Raw genomic sequence first — 22,628 nt, forward strand, 5'->3', positions numbered from 1 at the left:
AGTGATTTTTTAAGGCGCACCTTAATATTATTGTTTAGGGCCTCAACCTTACATAAACTTTTCCCTTAGATGTGAAAACTTTTCCTAAGAGATTACACAAATCAATATCTCAATAAGGGTACATTATAGTGAGGCAGCACACATTTCCTAAAAAAACTCAAAATATATCTAAAACAATATGTCATAGCTACTTTTCTCTATTAAAAAAAAAAAATACAGTTAAATTTAACACCATACCTTTAAAAATAACAATAAAAAGAAAAATAAAACTATGGCAATCTCTTTTCTATCTCTTAGTTTCATTTATCTGTCCTTAAACCTCCAGAGAAATCAATGGAGTGCATGGAAGAGAGCTCTGGATCCTTTGAGCTTTCTTCTTCTGAACAATCAATGGTTTGTTCTTGGTTATCAGGCATTTGTGTAGAGAACATGGGCAAAACTATGCCCTCAATCCTGCCTTCATTTTCTACTTTCTCTTGGGAGGTATTGGTAGGCACAATACCCTTACTGTTCATCTCCTTTCCTTTCCCCCAAAGTACTGAATAAAGCCCTGCTACTATCAAAATTGAGCCTAAAACACTGCATCATGATCATTGAAACTCATTAGATGAGCACTAAACAACTTAACATAAGAGAAGAAAGCATTGAAATTCTCTCTCTCAAAGATATTCCATTCTTTCATTTTCATTTAAATTCTAGACTTGGAAATGATTTATTTTTCATCCTTTCCAATGTTTATCTTGGCCCCTTACCTTAAAGGAGAGAGGGAAATTTTATTCCACTGAGATATTTTGGTACCATATTATGTTTTGGTCAGTGCTCCAAAAGCCGATTTGGACAAGGCCAAGTTATTCGGCATCTGCACCCTGTCTAGACGAAAGTGACAAACTCGGATTTCTTAAGAGATCTTAAAATAATGCTGTTTGTTTTTACTAAATCACTAATAGATGATGCATAAACATATTTCTATATAATTTGTGTTTTCTGTGATCATTTGGTGAAATTTTTCATATTATGTGCTGTATTTATCTACTTTTCCCCGTTTCGAATTTTTCTAAATTCAAGCTATGCCTCAATTTCTTCTGTATAATTACTTCTTTAGCTTTTTACTGTTTTTTACTTTTACCACACACACTTATTTCAATTTTGAGCCCCTTCTAGGCTTGTATATTGCTCAGGTGAGTCCACTCAGACCCACCTGAGTTAATCGGTCAAGTCGGGGTGGAGTCTTGAGCCCACCCGAGGCGAGGCGAATAATTGAACATTGGTTTTCAGTTGAAATTTGTACCTTGAATCCCTAAAAGTACGGTCTTTTCAGTATTTGAACTACAATCAAAGTACAAGACACATAAGAAAACCAGTCGGTGTTATAGGAATGTTACTGACCTGCCCAAATACAATTTCTCATCGAATAAAAGTATTCCAATAACCCCCACCATCACAAGCAACAAGGGCCCGAACATGGACACAAAGAGGGGACCCCTCCTTGAAATTGACCAATTCATTAATGCAAATGCCAACCCTGATCCAAAAACTCCCTACAGTTTTCAACAATAACACAAACTCATCATTAAATTATTAATATCATGGCTTAATTAATTGAAAAGTAATTTTATACAATGGTTGTTTAGTAATATAATGAAATGATCTTTAAAAACCATGTTACCGCTATTTATTTAACTTCAAATTTTAAATATATAATCTTTAAATTCCAATGAACAACCCTAAAAAAAAAAAAAATTGAAAATACACACCACAATAAATTTTTTTTTTAGTGCAATTAATATATGTCATTTATTTTAATGAGATGCTTAGATCTAAACCCTAGAAGAGATTTTTTTTCTTTTTAATTTTTTTAGATGGCTTTATTATCATTATATGAATAATGTTAAAAAGGAAAAAAATGAAATTGAGTTTGTAAAGAGCTAGATCTTGAAATTCATCAAATAGATGGTCAAGATTCAATGTCGGAGGGAATTCATTTTGACTATATCTAGGATACAAATTGAATTTTGTTTTTCTTGAGATTGATCACTAGGATGAAGAGAGGGTGTGTGCCAAATTTAGAGTCAAATAAATAATAAAGATATGATATTTTTAGATGTGTGGTTTCATTATATTATAATGACACGGTGACATGATATCATTCCTCCAATTAATATCACGTCCAAAATTTGATAAAAAATCTTCACTTGGTGTTACATAATTTATTGTGACTTGGTATCTCAAGGGAATCTTAAATCTTTTTCTGTTACAATTTAACTTCAAAGTTCGATGAAAAACCAAAATCTTTTTCACCCCAAAAGACGCCATTGCATGAGTGAGCTCTCATCCAAAAACAGGCAGGCATAAAGAAATGTATGGTGACAATTGACAATTGGGGTACATGAAAGGGCTTGATAATTAGATAACAATTGGTAAGTTGAAACTGAAAGGACAAAACAATTACAAGAGGAAGAGGAGGAGGAGGAGGAGGAAGACGAAGAAATCAAAAGAAATGTTTCAAAATTTGCCTAACTTAGGGACTCACATTGGAATGGAAGGCTGTAGATCCACACCGAAAAACCTAGAATCGCCCGAGTCTCCCAATTTTACTGTATTTTTAAGATTTTTTTTTAAAATTCAATGCCCCGGTACGAGGGTCACCTGAGTCAGATAGGGAGTACTCTAGCTCAAGTCCTTTGTGAGTGGGAGCCTGAGTCCAACTTTTTAGACATTGATCAAGACTATGTGGAATGAACTTGTTGATCATCTGGAGAAAATCAACTTTCCTTTATTTCTATAACTAAGACCCTAATAAAAATAATGGGTATCTCAAGAGGAGGTATTGCTTTCTTCTTTTTCAGGTAAGAAGGGGTATGGCTCATACCCAAGCAAGCGCAAGCACTTACTTTGATTTCCACCCTTTTGGCCTACTGTGTTAGAGCCTGTTCAAATCCCATGCCTAGACCTAGTAATAGAAAATAAGAGATATATGCCAAGTGATGCCATTGACTTGGCGTCATGTTTATTTTATGAGTCGCATACAACATTCTTTATGAAAGTGGTTTTGACATGGTATTCAAAAGTGAGGTTGCCTTCAAGTGGAAGTCTCAGAAAGGACGAAGGGTAGGTCTAAAAAGACATGATTGGAAGTAGTGAGAAAAGATAGGCCTCACTGAAGATATGGCCCTTCATAGAGCTGAACTGTGGACCAGGATTCGTGTAACCAAACCCAGTTAGTTGAAAAAAAACTTTGATGACGATGATAATTCAAAAATGAAATTGTCAAAAACTTACTGTGTAAAGAACAACCAGAAGCCTGATATTCCAACCCAAAGCCCAAGCTGAAATATCCCTTTCCACAATGCTTGTAATTACTGCACATTGGATGGATGCCATGGAACTCGTTATTGCTGTTGTTGTATAAGGAGCTACAAATGTCTTGCTCATCTTGGCCTGGGAGAGTAAACAATTGTCTTCCTTAATATTTTTTTTTCCTTTTTTTTTTGTTTTTATAATTCAAATAAAATAATTTTTATAAAAAAAGAAATAAGTGATAGTGGGATAAGTTCATGTGAAAGATTGGCAAAATATGCATGAATACAAATTTCATTTAGCAAAAAGAAATTTCAATAGACCATGCTAAAATTTTCAATGAAATAACAGATAGGAAGTATTCATAAATTTAATGGCTATTTCAATACTAAAATATGTGTTCACCTATAGCTGAAAAGTAAGTGCATCCAAAAAAATTATTCCTAAGAGACGTAACCGTAATAAACTGGACCATTGATCATTTTTCACAAGTGTATGTGTGTCTTAATCAAGTGTCCTAATCTTCTCAAATACTATTAAATTTTATCAAAGGAAATATCATTTAAGGAATCCCTTACAAAATCATGAAGGGGACCACAACAATAACATTAGAAGGTTTATATTTTAGTTTTTATTTCACTTAAATACTTTCTCAAAAACGTATATTAGAAAATACCCAAATTGTTTACATTCACGTTGAACAAGCAAGGGTATTTTAAAAAATTTAGCATTTGGATACTTATGCCATTACTTTGAGGCCTCTTAGGTGGGTCAAATAAAAAAAATGCCCTGCTTATTCAAGATTCCCAACGGCGCCATTTGGGTACACTTGATATTTCTTGAAAATAAAAAAAAAAACCTTAAAACTCTAGTTGGTATCTTTTTTTTTTACCCCCTCAATTATATTTTCCCCTTTATTAATGTAAAAGTATTTGGCGATCGGGCTGACTCACTTATTTATGTTTGCTGCCCTTTTGAATTCAAAATTTTAGGTTTGCTAATCTCAACCATGACGATGACCATGAATTTGTTTTTTTTTTTTTAAATAAATAAAATAGCCGTGCATCCTAGAGATAGACATTTAGTGTATAATAGGTGAGTGAAATAGGAAATAGTAAATGTGCAATATGGTCATATATTTTTGTTAAGTTACCTGGATTAGGAACCAGATGGCCCATGCTAAACAGCTTAACACCACAAAAAATGAGCCAAGAATCATTTCTTGGGCATCAATGGAGTTATCGGAATTTGAGTCTGAATATTTCAAGTGGATGCCCGATGATTTCAAAGGGACAATAACGCCTTTGTAAAACGTCATAAGCATCGCACCACCCACGCACATTACTGTTCCCCAAATCTTTGCGTGAGCTGCTAAGGTCTTTAAGCCCACTGTCTCCATTCTGTAAAATTTAAACAAAATTTGACTTCTGAAATAATCAGCGGGAGAATAAAGAAGAAAGGAACCAAACAAAATTTTGGGGCGGCAATGAGCCGCGTGACCCAATCCTAAAAAAACTAGGGTCTGGGTCAGGGTTGGCCAACTGTAGCCCCAATGTAGGTCCGGGCTGGGCCTGGGCTAAGGTTGGCCCAGTTTGGCCTAACCAGACTCTCTTTTTCTTTATTTTTTTCCTTTTATTTTTATTTTGGCCATGCTATGCCCAGCCTCGATGGCCCCCCGGCCTCCTTGGCCTAGTTTGGGTTGGGCCGGGCCCGGACCAACCCTGTAGGGATTAGGGCCGGGCTACAACTAGGCTGGCCCTTACCTAGGCGTGACAGGTTGCCAGCCCTAAACAAAAACTAGAAAACTATCTTTCGAATTTTATGTTACGCTTGCTGTAAATACCAAAAAATTAAGTACAATGCTTTCCTTTTAGAGGTAGGTAGGCGTGAGAGTGCAATAGTACGGAAGGCGCTCCTCATTGAACCATGGTTTAAGAGATCGGTGATTCGGATTGGGACTAACCAATCACAATTAGGAATAGGTAGGGTTGCACTAGATCCTGTAAAAATGTCAGTAATCGGCATGCTCAAGGGATTCCCACTGATTTCTATTGGTTCACTAACAAAACCAGTCAGTTGTGTCAGAGAACCAACACGAATCGGATTCACCTTTTTTAAAAAGTTTTTTAATATTTTAGTCCCACTTAATTTTTAATTTTTTTTATAATTTCCAGTTCGATAAACCAGATTTTCGATTCATCAAACCGAATATGAAATCCAGAAGAACGATATGGGTCACCGATCTGTTTTTTAAAGCCTTGCACTAAACCATTGCTCTTGTCGAAGAATACTAGCATTTACAAATCTTACAATGCACTTGGATAAGTTCTAATATTTAATTAGAAAAATGGGTTCATATAATATATGATTATTTACTTTTAGATAAGGGGGCTACAGTCGCTCAAACCTGTCAATGTGAAATTTGATAACTTCGGGTTGTTTTTAAAGTATGAAAAATATTCTTTAGACTTTGAGGCTGGTCGAAAGGACGACTCCAGCTACCCGATTTCACATCCAACTACTAAAGTTGATTGTGATCTCCTTGTATTAAAAGTAAATGGTCTATGTACTTTACCTTAATGGTTGTTTACATCAAAAGGTGTGGATTAAATAAAACATCAACCTTAAGTAATCTAAGTAAGACGTAACTTCAAAATTTATCGGAAGATGTAGTTCCAGTACCAAAAACCATTTCAATAGCCTAAAAATCTATTTCCACCCCTAATTACAAAAATTTAAAGATCAAGTAAATCTATAAATATTTGTTAGATGCACCTTAGTTTAATTATAAAAGATTGACTCCTTGGTATGGACTTTTCATTCAATGAACACCCATATAGTCTTTTACCCATGTACGTAAAGCTTGGGAATCCCCTGCGAGTGTTGTGTAGAGTTTGCAAAAATATGAAGGGATTGTAGACTATGAGACCATTTACCAATTGTTATAAGAAACTCACAATCACTCTCAATCATCAGATATTAAGTTGGGGTGTATCACAAAGTTTGATATTTTTCTTTGAATGTTGAGTCTAGTCAATGACACACTTATAACCACCCAAATTAAAATCTGATGGACATGAGTGATTGTGACCTCTTTTTACTAAAATTATTTGGTTTCTTTGTATACTTTTCCAAAACTAAGAACTTTGCCCTACATATAAATATAAGTAATAATGCATCTAACATGCAAAAGTAAAAGAAAAGTTTTATATGAATCAGTAAGGTGCAAGAGCCCGCTGACCCTTGGATGTAGTGTAAATTGCCCTAGATCAAACAATATATAGACAAATCCAACAACAATCCCCAAACAACACTTCTAATGTTTTTTTATTTGTCCCGTATTCATGATCAGCTTGTCCTAGATCATGAATCATGAAATTTGGATAAAAAATCCACCTTAAAGATGGATTTTAGAGGGAGGCCGTATATGTACATATGAGTTGGCTAACTCATAAAAACCCCATCCAAAGTAAATTATTTGGTTATTTTATGAAGAAAAGTTTACCTCTTGGGCAATTGGACAAGTGCATTAGGGAAGTTAACTTCAATTTTTGGGCAATTGACAAGTTCTTTAGCATAGTATAGATGGAGATCTTACATGCCATTTTAAAGACTACTTGCTTGGGGAACCTTATAGTGTAAAACTATTTGTCTTTGCTCACAATCATTTTTAACTGTTAGAAGTCATATTGGATAACTTTGAGTCGTAAAGTTTGATTATTATTATTATTATTATTAACTTTGAGCTTGATGAATGTTACATCTCAAACCATTTGATTTCAATATAATTATCAAGAGATAATTATCAAGGCTAATGTGACCTCTTTAAAATGAAGATAAATAGTATTGTTATATTCTTCATGTTTTATTAAACTACAACCTCTGGTGAGAAAGAAAATCTTATAAACCTACCAATATACCATTCATTACAGTGATCAATCTTAATAAATAAAAAAGAGCTAGCAATGACACAAAATTTCCTGCTGATCATTTTTTATAATAAAAACAATAATGACCCAAAAATTTGCTGGAGTGTTAGTCTAGTCGTTTAATTGCAAAAAAACTAAACTTTCTCAATCTATTCAAAGCTATTTTGCAAAATTCCGAAAAAGAAATCCTTCTAAAATGGTGTTTCCTAGCAGTATAAGGCGCATAATATACTCTTGCGCTGACCTGAACCTTTTATTGAATGAAAATTTTCAGATCATTTTTAGTCCTACATATTCACATAAAATACTAACTTATTTGAATTCCACATGATCCTAAAAAATATATAAACTAATTGTTACTTGAATAAACAAAAAAAGGCCTGGTCTGTTTTCATTTATAATCAAAAGGAAAAAGTTTGTATAAGGTTGCAACTTTATATTATAGAGAAAAAAAGGCACGCCTACAAAATCCATCCAAAAAGGTTATCCTAATATTGGAAAACCCTCTAGTTGATCATCTCGAGGACCTTGAGATGTACAAATGTGGAATTTTTTTGAACGCCAAAAATAGTACATTATGTAATGTTCATGCATTTGTAGATCTGCTCAATTTGAACTATTATTTGAGTTTTAAACTTCATAAGTAGATGTAAAGTAGATTTTTAGGTCATCATTGAAATTTCTGACAATAAAATTACATCTTTTGATCAATTTTCGGAGTGCGCTTTACTTGAATTGTTTAAAGTTGACACCTTATACAAACCATACCATAATAAAAAAAAGGCATTCTACGTTTGACACAAAAGAAAGAGAAGATTGAATGAAAGCTAGAAATTTGGGAAAAATACAAAAATATGAAAGAATAACATAGAAAATGGACAAAATCAAATGAAAATAAAAAAAAGGGCAAACAAGTAAAAATAACTAAAATATTTCAGAGAATATATATTAGATACACCAATTTTCCTGTAGTTCCTATTTGTTACTCGTCATCATGACGACTTCATAATGTTAACGTAGTTGAGTTATAGGGAACAGGGATGTGGTCGTGGTTATAACACCACTTGAGTCTCAGCTACAGATCTAAGTTTTCATTCCCACACTTGAGTCTCAGCTACCGATCTAAGTTTTCATTCCCACTTATGTATTCGAAAACCACTAATTATTTTAGAAAGGCCTATATTATATTTGATCTACCAAACAAAAAAGTTTAAACCTCGCCAGCTTAGGCTTAAATGTATTAGTATCATATTTTCTATATTGCCCTTATTGTTTAAAAAACTATGCTCCTTTTATAGGGGTAGTTGTGTTATTCTATAACGGAAAGCAGTGATTCTTTAACCTAATATAAAAAGATATCCATGGAAAAAAAAAGGGTTTCATAGTACTTCATTAATATATAAACATCTTTGCACTTTAATAAATATCAAAATGATGAAAGCCCTTAAAATACAAATAAAATATAATGGGCAGTGATTTCATGCAACGATTGTATAGTAATATAATGCAACAATCTTTAAAAACAATATTAGGCCCATTTGTTTGATCCAAATTTAAAAATATATACTCTTTCTTTCTAACGAACAATCACAAAAAAAAAAAAAAAAAAAAATTGAAAACAAAACATAAAATGCATTTTTTTAGCCCAATTAACATAGATCATCCATTTTGATAAGATGCTTAGATCTAGGCCTTAGAAAGATTTTTTTCTTTTCCAATTTTTTTAGATGACTATATTATCATCAGATGAACAACGTTAAAAAATAAAAAAAAATGATTTTAAATTTGTTAAGGTTAAGATCTTGAAATTCACCAAATGAATGGTCTAGATTCGTTGTTACAGGGGACTCATTTTGATCATATCTATTGTTTAGTTTAAATTGAACTTTCACTTTTTGGGATTGATTATTAAGATCAAGAGAGCGTGTGTGCAAAATTTTGGGTCGTACAAATACCACAAACGTGATTTTCTAGAAGTGTGGTTGCATTATAATATGATACAATTGTTGTATTAGATCATTTCTCAAACATAATACTAGTGCTTTTACTTAAGGGAAAAGTTTATATAGAGCCGAGGCTCTAAACAATCAAAATTTGAGCCTATCACAAAAAATTTATTAGAAAAGGTTGTTTTGATGTCCAAATATCTTCAAATTGATCATCTTGACATCAAGATGTATGCACATAAAAAAAAACGGATTTCAAGTTTTGGAAATAATGTATTTTGTAATGCATTTTTTGACCGTCAATTTTCAAGATTTTCAAGTTTTCATTGATCTGTCGATATACACTATTTTTTAAGCTTTAAACTTTATAAAAAAATATAAAAATATATTTTAAGTCGATCACAAAATTTTCAATATTGAAACCACATTTCTCGACACTATTTGAAGGTAGGCTCTAATTTGATTGTTTAGAGCCAAGGCTCTATACAAACCACACCTTTTAAGTAAAGAAAAAAGTTTATATAGAGCCGAGGCTCTAAACAATCAAATTAGAGCCCACCTAAAAACTTTCACTAGAAGAGGTTGTTTTGATGCCCAAATATCCTCAAATTGATCATCTCGACATCAAGATGCATTGAGATGAGAAAAAAATAGATTTCAAGATTTGGAAATAGTGTATCTTGTAATGCATTTTTGTACCTCCAGTTTTCAAGATTTTTAAGTTTTCATATATATGCTCGTTCTACACTATTTTTGAAACTTTAAATTTTATAATTAAAGATGAAAATATATTTTAAGGCTATCACAAAGATTCCAGTATTGAAACCATATTTCTCGATACTATTTGAAGGTAGGCTCTATTCTGACTGTTTTGATCCTCGGCTTAATACAAACTGCACCTTTAAGTAAAAGGTGCAATTTGTATAGAGCCTAGGCTGTAAACAATCAAATTAGAGCATCTATCATTTATCCATATTCACAATATAAAATTCCAAATTTAACCTTGGACTCAAAACTACTAGGAAACTCAGGAATTGAGAACGAACGTAATACACAAAAGTTTAGTCTGATTTTATAATGGAAAATTGTATGCCGTCGAAAAATAGTAAACCATCCATCTTAAAGATAGATGCAAGTAAGTATTCTATCTAAAAACAATGGAAACTATCGGTCCAAATGTTTTTTTACTAGAATTATTATTTTTAGTTTTTAAAATTTATTTATTTTTTCATATTCATGATCTCCATGTTAGAGATTACATGTCTTTAAAAATTAACTCTTAAAATCCATCTCAAAAATAAATTTATTAAGATACCCATATTTCTACATATACGGGCTTGGCCGCATAAAAACCGGGTCCTTTTATAATTCCCAATATAAATAAAAACTAAATTTTAGTTGATGTAATGTACCTGAAAGGAACTGCCAAGACGAAAGTAAGAGCTGGAAGTAAATTACACAACGCACAAGCAAGTGTTGGAGAGGTTTTTTTGAGCCCTGCAAAGTAAAAGCTCTGATTCATTGTTGCCCTGCATATTACCCAAAATCAGTAAATAATAAAAGGAAAAACTAGAAAATATAATATTCATAAAATGGTCTAGAAGCCCAAAACTTTGGAATTTGTTAATAAGAGCAGTAGATAAATGTAAAAAATCAAATAAAATAAAATAAATAAAGAATGATAATAATAATAATAATAAAGAAGAAGAAGAGGAGAAAGAAAGAGAGAAAGAAGGAATAGAAAATAAATGGGAAAAAAGGCTTACCCAAAGAATGCACATAAGAAGATCTGAAATAGTATTTTCCTGTTGAATTTCAATTTGGTATTCCTGAAAGAAAAAAGGGAAATTTATCAAACTTCATGGGACATACACTATTTAACAGTTACACCTTTGCAACTGTTCCAACTCATAATCATATATCTTTTAAGGAAAAAGTTTACATAGAGCTGAGGGTCTATACAATCAAATTAGAGCCCACCTAAAGCCTTTCACTTGAAGAAGTTGTTTTGATGCTCAGATATCTTCAAATTGATCATCTCAACATCAAGATGCATGGACATGAGAAAGAAATAGATTTCAAGCTTTGGAAATAGTGTATCTTAGAACACATTTTTTTACCGTTAATTTTCAAGATTTTTAAATTTTCATAGATCTGCTAGATCTACACTATTTTTTAAGCTTTAAATTTTATAATTAAAGACAAATATATATTTTAAGGTTAGCACAAAGATTTCCAATATTAAAACCACATTTCTCGACAATATTTAAAGATGCGCTTTACTTTGATTGTTTAGAGCCCTGGCTCTATACAAACCCCACCCATCGTTTAATAGAATTTTGAAATTAAATCAAATTATTCGAGTAAAATACTAAAGAGTTAATCGCTTGATATATTTTCCGATTAAAGAATGATAAGAGATAAAAACAATCATTTTTATGCTGCCGTCTTTCGAGAGAATGAAAACCTCATAACGGAAGTGGCACCCTCTATTCTCTCTCATGCGAGTGAATTATGCTCCTGCAGGAGCATATTGCGCACTTACTCCACTTAGGAAGATCCTTTTTATCATAAATTTTGGGAATCAAAATTACTAAATGATTATGTTCAATTAAATTTGAGTTTTCTAATACTTAGGTCTCATGTTTCAAATAAGCCCTAAACAATCAAAGTAGGTGCACCTTCAAATAGTGCTAAAATATGTTGTTTCAATATCATAATTTTTTTATGATGGCCTGAAAATTATTTTCATCTTTAATTATAAAATTAAAAGTTAAAAAATAGTGTAAATCGAAAAAATCTATGGATACTTGAAATCTTGAAAATTGATAGTCTAGATAATACAGTACACAATTCACTATTTTCAAGACTTAAAAATTAATTTTTTTCTCACGTCTATATATCTTGAGGTCAAGATGATTGAATTGAGAGTTTTCAGCATCACAACAACATTTTGCAATGATTTTTTGAGGTGTGCCTTAATTTGATTGTTTAAGGCCTCACCCTTATTATATAAACTTTTTCCTTCAAATAATAAATAGTTTCTTTTCAATGCATTATTTTTTCTCAAGCCCATAGAGAATGCAATGTGGAAATTTTTTTATTGAAATCGGCATAGGGTTGAGAAGTTTTGGATAGTTTCTTTTCAATTGAGGCATTTATTTTTGTCAAGCCCATAGAGAATGCAATGTGAAGTTTTTTTTTTTATTGAAATCGGCATAGGGTTGAAAATTTTTAGATCCCCAAAATTTGGGATCCTAAAAATACTTCTAGATTGGGTTTTATCGGAGGGAGTAAATAGACAGTGTACTCCCTCACAGTGGAAAAAAGGGCATTTCTATAACTTTGGAGTATTATCATTGAGGGGCATTTGGGTTAGTATGCAGTGGAGTGAATGTCATCACCCTGATTTTCTACGTCGTGGTGATGCATAATAAATCACAAAACTGCATGAACAACTCTCTCATGGAACCCACAGCACATTGTGATTTATTCAAAAGTGATTTACATATAGACCCTAAAATTTTAGGTCAAATACGAATGCTCATGTAGAAATTACAAAAAAAAGAAGTCGGTCAACTCACTTTTTGTCATTTTTTTAAATTTTTAAAATTACTCATTGGTCAACCTGAATTTTAATTATTATTATTATTATTTTAATTTTTCATTAATAGAGCAATACTTTAAAGCTTGAAGAACTACCCTACTCATGAAAAAAATTATATATATATATATGAAAAGTTTATATAGGCCTAGGCTCTAAACAATCAAATTAAAGCCTACCTCAAAATTTTCGTTAGAAGATGTTGTTTTGATGCCTAAATATAATCAAATTGATCATCTTGACATCAAGATGCATGGCATGAGAAAAAAATAGATTTCAAGTTTTGGAAATAGTGCATCTTGTAACGTATTTTTGGACCGTCAATTTTCAAGTTTTCGTAACTGTGCTCGATCTACACTATTTTTGAAGCTTTAAATTTATAACTAAAGATGAAAATATAATTTAAAGCTATCACAAAACTTTCCAATATTGAAACTATATTTCTTAACACTAATTAAAGGTGGGCTCAAATTTGATTGTTTAGAGACTCGGCTCTATACAAACGCCACCCTATATACCTATACATGAAGCATTTCGTATTTAATTTTAGGGTCCATGCGTAAATTACACTCTCAATCTTCTTACCTTTCAAAGAAAAAAGCCAAGGGGGCCATGACAGTAGTAGCCACAAACTGCCTGTAAGTGACCATCACAAATGGGTTCATCCCACTATCCAATGCCATTTTGCACAAAACATTGAGCCCTGTAAACGCAATTTGCACCACGATCATGGCCACGACGGGCCCGAAGCCTCCTCCCATCTTCTTCTTCTTCTGATTCTGAGAAGAGAAAGAAACAAAGAGGCTTAAAAGATACGATCCCCCCAAAACCCAATTTATACACCATGAAAAAAGTTGAGACGTGAAGGAACAAAATTTTAATGTAACTGAAAGTGAAGGAGCAAAAAGGGTGCTGATCTTTCCCTGCTTAGGACCCTACCTGGCATAAGCTGTGTTTTTGTAGCCTTTTGATGGAGACGGTTTTGCATGAGAGAGAAAATGGTTTTTAGAGAGAGAGAGAGATAAAATCTCTCTCTCTCTCATATATGCTACCGGCAATGGACACTCATAGATTGTTCTTTGCCTTTTGCTGCGACGGTTTCTCTGAGAAAAGGTGAAGAGAGAGAAAGAGAGAGATCGGTCTCTTTTCTCTCTACTCTCCCTCGCTTATTTGGTATGGCTCTCTTTTGGATGGATTGATTTGTAAACGCCTCAAGCTTTCTCGAAAGGAAATAGTGGCACGCCTCTGATATTTTTTGTTTTTAAATTACACAATGCTCCTTATTTAACACGTTTGGTTAAGGTGGCCACTTTATATATCATACAACTAAGATGTACCCCTCTAAATTTTGGCTGCTGGAGGATCTGGAACCATAACGATGGCTTAAAAATATATGTTCAATGTTGAACCCGAAATTTAAAATTTTTTAAAAATACAAATCAAACATATTTATAAATAGAGTTATTTACATACAGACCTTAAATAAGTTAAAAAAATACAAGTTGCTCCCTTTGTACCTGAAAATTACAATTAAAGTCGGTCAATGTAAAAAACATTTGACAAAATTACCCCTCGATCATCCTTGAACTTTTTTTTTTTTTTTTTCAAAATATAAAGTTGCTTTTTAAAAAAACATATAGTTGCGGTCTAAGGATTTCAACATCAGACCAAAACTTAAATTTTGAAAAAAAAAAAAAAAAAAACGGTCCGAGAATGTCATCTTCAGATCGCAGCTTTAAGTTTTGAAAAAGAAAAAAAACGGTCCAATGATGCCATCCCTGGAATGCTTTTAACTTTTGAAAAATAAAAATAAAAAAAAAGGGGTCCGGGTATCGTTTTCTTTTTTTAGAAACTTAAAGTTGCAGTGTGGGGATGAATTTTTTTTTCTCTTCAAAACTTCAAGTTGCGGTATAAGGATGACATCCTCGGACCGAAACTTTAGTTTTGAAAAAAAATAAAAAATAAAAATAATCCAATAATGCCATCATCAAACCGCAACTTATGTTTTGAAAGAAAACAAAAAGCAGTCCCAAAATTTCAACATCAGATTGCAATTTTAGTTTTGATAAAAAAAACGTTGTTCGAGAATTTCATCCTCGGACCACAATTTAAATTTTGAAAAAAAAAAAAAAATTGTTCTAGAATACTATCCTTGGATTGCAGCTAAAGTTCTTGACAAAAAAAAACAGTACGAAGTTGGCATCCTCAGACTTCAGGGTCATTTTGTCAAAAAAAAATTGTATTGATCTATCTTAATTGTAATTTTCAAGTATAAAGAGAGCAACTCGTATTTTTCTAACTTATTTAAAGTCAGTACATAAATAACTCCTATAAATACTTGAAAATCTTAAAAATAAGCGCATCATATAACTTTGTACAAGATATGCTACTCTTGGGATTTGAAAATCGGTATCATATAACTTGTTACAAGATACGGATTTGAAAATTGGTGGACCTCATGTATTCTTATTTTGGATGAGGACCTCTTTCCCGTAGTGTCCGAATTCATTGAATTTTGTTGAATTTAACGTCAAATACTTAGAACTAATAAGAATGAGAATACATGCAATTCAAATGAATTGACCTAAAAAAAGAGAAATCAATATATGAAATGAAATGTAAATGTGTAATTCTATGAAAAAAGCCAATTATAATGAAGCGTGTAAGTTCTGTGCCTAATTCAATTGTAATTTGATCCAAAGTTAGATACCAAAGAATATAGTAATGACAAAGATCGGGTCGAATTTTATATAGGAATTCCTTTATAAATATCTAACCTCGAGATGCAATAAATAAATAGCCATACTTAGAAATAATAAAAAATACAAGCAATATATTTACTAAAAAAAAAAATCTTCAATGTAGAAATGATGTCATTGATAGCCTAAACCATTTGAGGCTGCCTCTTTGAAATATTGAGTGTCTTTTTTTATTCTATTCTTCTTGTAACGGTATTACGGGGCCACCTGAGTCTAGTCAAACTTGCGTGAGTAACTCTGCCTCGTCCTATGGATGAGGCCGAGTTGGGACGAGTTCCATGGGAACTTGCTCCATCTTTATAAATGAGATAAAAATTAGAAAACAAATTTAAAAAGGAAAAAAAGAAGAGTTAAAAGAATGAAAAAATGTAAAAAAAAAAAAAAAGGAAGAAGAAAATGCGAATTAGGTTTTTAGATGATTTTAAAAGTTTTTAAGCTGATTTGGGTACTTTTAAGAAAATGGAAATAACTACTGCACCACGGCTAACAAGATTTTAAAAAGGGCCATTATAACGAAAATAATGCAAGAAAACTGCCCCTACTTGTGATCTTGTATAAAGGGAAACGTACAGCGGTATAAAACGGTCTGTACTGAAAATAATGGCAATTGTTATGTAAATAAAATGATGTTGAAAATAATTACATAACGGCCTTTATAACACAAATAACAGAAAAAGAGCCTTTACATTGGAAAACACCTATTTTATAGAAAAACTGAAAAAAAAATTAAAAAAAAAAACTTATATATATATATATATATATATATATATATATATATATATATATATATATATATATATATATATATATATAGGAAAATGCTTATGTGAGCCAATGGACTCACAAGAAAAAATGAGCCTAATGGCAAATTGATTATCGGCCGATCTAACGATCACGGATGTTCGATAGTATTTGAATTTTTTTTTTTTTCTACAAATCCAAATCACTTGAAATTTTAGATATGTGTTGATAAAAAATAGGTGAATATTCGAAAAATATTAAAAATATATATATTTTACATGAAAAACATGACCAAAATACCCCCATACTTTTTTGGGGGTATTTTGATCATTTTTAATTTACGGATTATTTTTTATATATTTTTATTAGGTGCGGCTTGATGAGAAGAATATTTACTTAAAATTTTGACGTGATTTGGATGTGTAGAAAAAAAATTAAAATTCAAACACTCTCAACCGTCAGACCGGCCCAAAATCAATATGGGTCATTGGGCTTGTATTATTCTGTGAGCTAGTGGGCTCACCCTAGCATTTTTTTACAAATCCAAATCACTTAAAGATTTAGGTGAATATTCTTCTCATCAAGCCGCACCTAATAAAAATATAAAAAATAATCCATAAAATTAAAAATAACCAAAATACCCCCAAGAATTTATAGGGGTATTTTGGTTTTTTTTTCATGTAAAATATTTTTTAAATATTCATCTATGTTTTATCAACACACATCTAAAATTTCAAATGATTTAAATTTGTAGAAAAAGCATTAAAATTCAAACACTATCAAGCATCCGTGATCGTTAGATCGGCCCAGATTCAATATAGGCCATTGGACTCATTTTTTCTTGTGAGCCTATTGGCTCACAAAAACCTTTTCTATATATATATATATATATATATATATATATATATATATATATGTGTGTGTGTGTGTGTGTGTGTGTGTGTGTGTACAGTTTGTATAGAGCTTACGCTCTAAACAATCAAATTAGAGCCTGCCTTCAAATAGTATCGAGAAATGTGGTTTCAATACTGGAAATCTTTGTGATAGCCTTAAAATATATTTTTATCTTTATTTATAAAGTTTAAAGCTTCAAACATAATGCAGATCGACATATCTATGAAAACTTGAAAATCTTGAAAATTGACAGTCCAAAAACGTATTACAAAATCACTATTTCCAAAACTTGAAATCCATTTTTTTTCTCATGTCCATGCATCTTGATGTCGAGATGAACAGTTTGAGGATATTTGGGCATCAAACAACATCTTCTAGTGAAAGTTTTGAGGTAGGCTCAAATTTGATTGTTTAGAGCCTCGACTCTGTATAAACTTTTTCCTATATATATGTGTGTGTGCGTGTGTGTGTAGAAGATGCTACAAAACGCCTATAGGTGAAAATGAACAGTGATTTCGTCTACCCTTATCACCATCAAAACTTCATCGCATGGTCACAATTGTCCGATAATGTTTCATTTTTCATTTTTCTTTTTACTAATCGGAATGATCTGAAATTTGTCGTTCCAAATTTCAAATAATTTGTATTTGTAAAAAAAAAAAAATTGAAAATTGAAACACTATCGGACAACTGTGACCGTACGATGAAGTTTGGATGGTGATGGGATAGGTGAAATCACTGTTCATTTTTTCCTATAGGCGTTGGAAAGAGTTTTCCTATAGATATATAGAGACGAAATCATTGTTCATTTTCGCCTATAGGCGTTGGAAAGAGTTTTTCAATATATATATGAGCCCACTAGTCCCCTTTAGGTGTGTGTTCTTCTCATCAAGGCGCACCTAACAAAAATATAAAAACAATTATTCGTAAAAAATAAAATGATCAAAATACCCCCAAAAACTTTTCGGGGGTAATTTTGTCAATTTATTTCATGTAAAATATTTTTTGATATTTTTCAAAGATTCATCTATTTTTAAACACACGCCTACAATTTCAAGCGCTTTTGATTTGTAAAAATAAAAATAAAATTCAAACACTATCGGACACCCGTGATAGTCAGATCGGCCCAGATTCAATCTGGGCCGTTGGGCTCATATATTCATATGACCTAGTGAGCTAATCCCATATATATATATATATATATATATATATATATATATATATATATATATATATATATATATATATATATATATATATATATATATATATATATATATATATATATATATATATATATGAGGTATTTTACCACTGTAATTTCGTTTTTCTCCTTTTCTTTATTTTTTCTGTTTTCCATCATATATACCCATTTTTCAGTTTTCCTCCTAAGCAGCTTTTGTTCCCTCGTAACGCCCATACCAGTTATAAAGCAGGAACAGACCCGTTATGTTCCGTTGTCAACTTTGTCTAGACCTTGGTTACTAAAACCCATGTAACTGCAAAACAATTTCAAAACTACTCCATTAGTCATGAAAAACCTATGCAAATTCCTGAATCCCACCGTTTGATTTATTTTTTATTTAATTTATCGAAATATTTCTAGTTAAAAAAAAAAAATGAAAGTGACTTCGTTAAGTTAGCAGGATATTTCGACTTTTGCACATAAAATACATATAAATGCAAGAGTGATTTACGTATAGAACTAATTTTTTAAAAAAATATGAAATCCTCCGTTTATATGAGAAAATTACAAAAAAAGTCCGTCAACCCATGTTTTTTTATTTTTTTTTCAAAATTACCCCTTCGTCAGATAATTCCATCCTGGACCGAATTTTAATTTTATTTTTTTAGTTTTTTCGTTAGTAGGAAAACTAAAACTAAAATTAAAACTAACAAAAAACTAAAAAAATAATTAAAATTCGGTCCGAGGATCCTCCAAACCGAGGGGTAATTTTTGAAAAAAATAAAAAAAAATGTAGATTGACCCCGACTTCTTTGTAATCTCCGCCAATAAATGAAGCATTTAGTATTTTAGGTACAATTTTAAGGTCCATATGTAAATCACTCTAAATGAAACTTAGAATAAACAATATACATTAAGGGGGTTTAACAAAATCTACCAGCTTTTTACCAGGGTACCTCTTATATGTAAGAAATAAAATTGAAATTTATTGAAACCAAACAATTCCTTTAAAGAGATTTGCTAATTGACACACCGAAGTGGCATACCTACTGTGGATCCTTGGAAAACTCTCGGCGGGAAACGAAAGTTTAGTGTTAAGCTCTGCACCCAAAAATTAAAACAAAAATATATTAAGAGTAATAGAAGTAAACAAAAATATATTACGAGTAATATAAATATTATACCCTTTAGAAATATAAATGGAGAATAAAATCACCGAATTTTCATTGCAAAAGGAAGCCAGGCTCACTTTCTTCCCTGGGAGTCTGGAATGAGATAGATAGATAGAGAGAGAGAGGCCCTTCTTTTTAAAGAGAGAGAGAGAGAGAGGCCATTCGACCTTACTATTAACTCAGACTTTATATATAACAAGAAAGAGGAGAGAGTAGTAGAGCATTTGGACGAGTGTAGTAGCATGCAGCCAGAGAAAATTAGGAGTCTGTCGTGTAATAAATTGCACATAACAGTTGCTTGTCCTACTCTTGGATAACAATCGTGGACAATAACCATATTACTATCTCTTTATGATATCATCTATATGAATGTGACATCAACGACATGGAGTATTAAATGTTACTAGTGTGTTCGATGTGGGTGATGTCATACTCTATGTGGATGATGTTATATCTTTTCTAATTATAAAAAATATCTTTATTAAAAAAATGTTTCATGTACAAAACAAATGTATATAAGTGTCCAAAATTTATTGAGTATAATGATAAATTACTTTATAGTGTGACCACCCTAACAGAAACTTTAATTAAATATCTAACGATTCTATTAGACTAATTGACCATCTGAGCAAATAACTGGCTGATTCCTGGTATATCTTTCTCATATTTTTATTTATAACGTTTTAATACTTTAAACCTTTGAGAATTAGTCGATCTGGATTGGAAGCATTGATCTGAATTGATCCAGAAAAAGCCTGATCCAAGACCCAATTCAAGATTTTATCACACTTGTCTATATTGATTACAACAACCACGATGGTACATGATTAAAATCGAAACGTGCTTAAGAAGTATCTTTTTCTCTAGAATGTTAGAACTCTCTCTTGAATTTCTTGGTGTGTATCTCTCAATTTCCAACTTTCCCTCTTGCTCCAAACAATGAAAAAACAAAGATCATATCAGATTACGAAGGCGATTAGTTTAGTCTGATGCATAGAAGAAAAAATAAAGTGAATTACTCAAACATGTACTCAATTGTCTGATCGAGATCGGACCATTGAGATTGATAGTATTTTAGGTGAACTATAATGTAGACTATTTGATCATTTTGAAAATGCTGATTTTTATCTTTGTCTATTTTTAACTTTTCCTCACAATCAAATCGAGATGAAATTTGGAAATGTATACTCCTCATTGAGGCACCCCGGTAAAAAAATATTAAAAACCAATTTAAAAAAAATAATCAAATACCAGTCAAAATTTCAGGGGTTTAACTTTTAACAATATTTTTAAATATTATGCCTTAGGGTTTAATTTCACTGTTTTCAATTGCTTTGGCTTTAAACTTGAGCACACCATAGATTACTAGTGCAAAACAGGGGTACACCCACCCCCACAGTCCACCCCGGATCATGGATGGATATTAAACGTTGGATGGTCATCCATGACGGTTGATCTCATCATCAAACACTTGGAATCAACAGTGGATGAGCACTCTGTTATATATACATACACACCAGTGGTGTGCGGCACACAGATCTCTCAATATAGGGGGGGGTCCACGCATCAAAAGTTTGATGGAAAGGTATATTATGATTCATATGACCACAATATAACCATGGTCACAATTGTCATCCCCATCCAACCAAGGATGGAGATCCATCAAACCTGGCCAAGTGCCCCAATCTCTCTAAAACCATCCAATTATTGTAGGCAAAGTTACATTATTTTATCATTGTAATTGGTCTACAATGATTTCTCTGTAATTGAATTGATTGAATCAATAAAGAAAATGTGATTCTTGTCAAAACAAAAAGGCTATACTATTTTATAATAAAAATAAAAAACACTTAAGTTTCTCTCTGTTCCGTTTTTTTTCACTCTCAGGTCTTGGCTCTTTGTACTCAATTACTCGATCAAAGAATAAATAAAAAATAAAAAAATAAAAAAATAAAAGAAGAAAAGAAGAGGAGGAAAAAGAAGAAGAAGAAAGAAGATAAGAGAGAATATAAGATGAGGCTATTTACACTTCTCCAAGGTATGTCAATCATTAATTATGCATAATGCTCAATAAATTTATCTTGAACTTTGTGCATTGTTTTTGCCCTCCAAATTTCAAATCTTATAATTGTGACCTATGATCTCATAGTTAGTTATTGCATTTTAGATTATCTGGTTGGATTTAAATAAGAAAAAAGTTTATATAAGGTTGAAACCTTAAATGGTATAATTAAATAGGCACCTCAAAAATCTATCAGAAAAAGTTGTTTTAATGTTAAAAAATATTCTAATTGATTATCTTGACATCGAGATGTATAAATATGAAAAAAAAAAAAAGATTTTGAGTCTAAAAAATAGTGCATCTTGCAACACATTATCTAGACCGTCCATTTTCAACATTTTCCTATGTTTATAGATATATTTGATTTTAACCATTTTTTAACTTTAAAATTTTATAATTAGATATGAAAATAGATTTTCAGATAATCCTAAGATTTTTTTACACCAAAATTTCATGTTTTGATAAAGTTTTAAGGTGCGTCTTACTTAGATTGTTTAAGGTTCAAACCTTGTAGAAACCACACCTTTAAGTAAATATAAAGAAAAATGAGATGACCTTCATGTTTTCAGCATGCTAAGAGTGCTCTCTCAATGTTACCTCTTTATTAATATAAATGAATACACAAAAAAATAGACCGGGCAAATCAATCCTTGGGATATCTTAAAACAAAAGATCATGAGATAATGACACCAATATTACACTAAAAAGGCGAGCATACAAAGCACTGAGAAAGTGGACATGATTTTATAGAGAGAAAATGAGTAAAGAATTAAGAGAGAAAACAAGTAGAAGCTTTTTATAGTGTTAAGTGGCTCTTTAAAATGCCGTCTAGTGTCCGTTTACTCCAATTCTCACGCGCAAAAGACTCTCTAAAACCCCAACAGTATTCTCCCTTTGCTGTGTTAAAACAGGAAAAAGAAAGTCAGGAAAGGCCCCACATCTATTATTTGGGTTCACAATTTCCCTATTCTTTCCTTTTATGTTGTCCGATTTGTTTCGGAGTCTTCTTATGTTTGGTGAAAAAAATAAAACAATTCA

At 31.6% G+C, this 22,628-nt stretch overlaps 1 protein-coding gene across 13 annotated transcripts; it reads right to left on the reverse strand.

Moving 5' to 3' along the window:
- Positions 1-143: 143 nt before the first annotated feature.
- UMAMIT25 (nodulin MtN21 /EamA-like transporter family protein) lies at positions 144-19,693 on the reverse strand. Of its 13 annotated transcripts, none has more exons than XM_088858649.1 (9): positions 19,606-19,692; positions 19,403-19,457; positions 13,362-13,555; positions 10,939-11,001; positions 10,585-10,701; positions 4,451-4,697; positions 3,280-3,438; positions 1,387-1,538; positions 144-579 (listed from the first exon to the last, which is right to left on the reverse strand). In XM_088858649.1, exons 3-9 carry the CDS (start codon positions 13,535-13,537, stop codon positions 300-302), a joined length of 1,194 nt encoding a protein of 397 aa, XP_088714775.1. In that variant the 5' UTR covers positions 13,538-13,555; positions 19,403-19,457; positions 19,606-19,692; the 3' UTR covers positions 144-299. The 13 variants fall into 13 exon arrangements, with proteins under 13 accessions (XP_088714775.1, XP_020521255.2, XP_088714776.1 ...); XM_020665596.2 differs by having other exon boundaries at positions 19,573-19,692; XM_088858650.1 differs by having other exon boundaries at positions 19,541-19,692.
- Positions 19,694-22,628: the final 2,935 nt, after the last annotated feature.

The sequence above is a fragment of the Amborella trichopoda genome, chromosome 2 (genome assembly GCF_054954075.1).
Source record: "Amborella trichopoda isolate Santa Cruz 75 chromosome 2, AtrichopodaSantaCruz75HAP2 v2.0, whole genome shotgun sequence".
NCBI classification, from domain to species: Eukaryota; Viridiplantae; Streptophyta; class Magnoliopsida; order Amborellales; family Amborellaceae; genus Amborella; species Amborella trichopoda.

What these genes read in the sequence shown, in the direction of transcription:
- UMAMIT25 (XM_088858649.1), bottom strand. Translation starts at nt 13,537, where the DNA reads ATGGGAGGAGGCTTCGGGCCCGTCGTGGCCATGATCGTGGTGCAAATT. An exon ending in TTCTGGTTGTTCTTTACACA is followed by an intron (nt 1,539 to 3,279) that starts GTAAGTTTTTGA and finishes TGAAAACTGTAG; the next exon opens with GGAGTTTTTGGATCAGGGTT. An exon ending in GAGAAATTGTATTTGGGCAG is followed by an intron (nt 580 to 1,386) that starts GTCAGTAACATT and finishes ATCATGATGCAG; the next exon opens with TGTTTTAGGCTCAATTTTGA.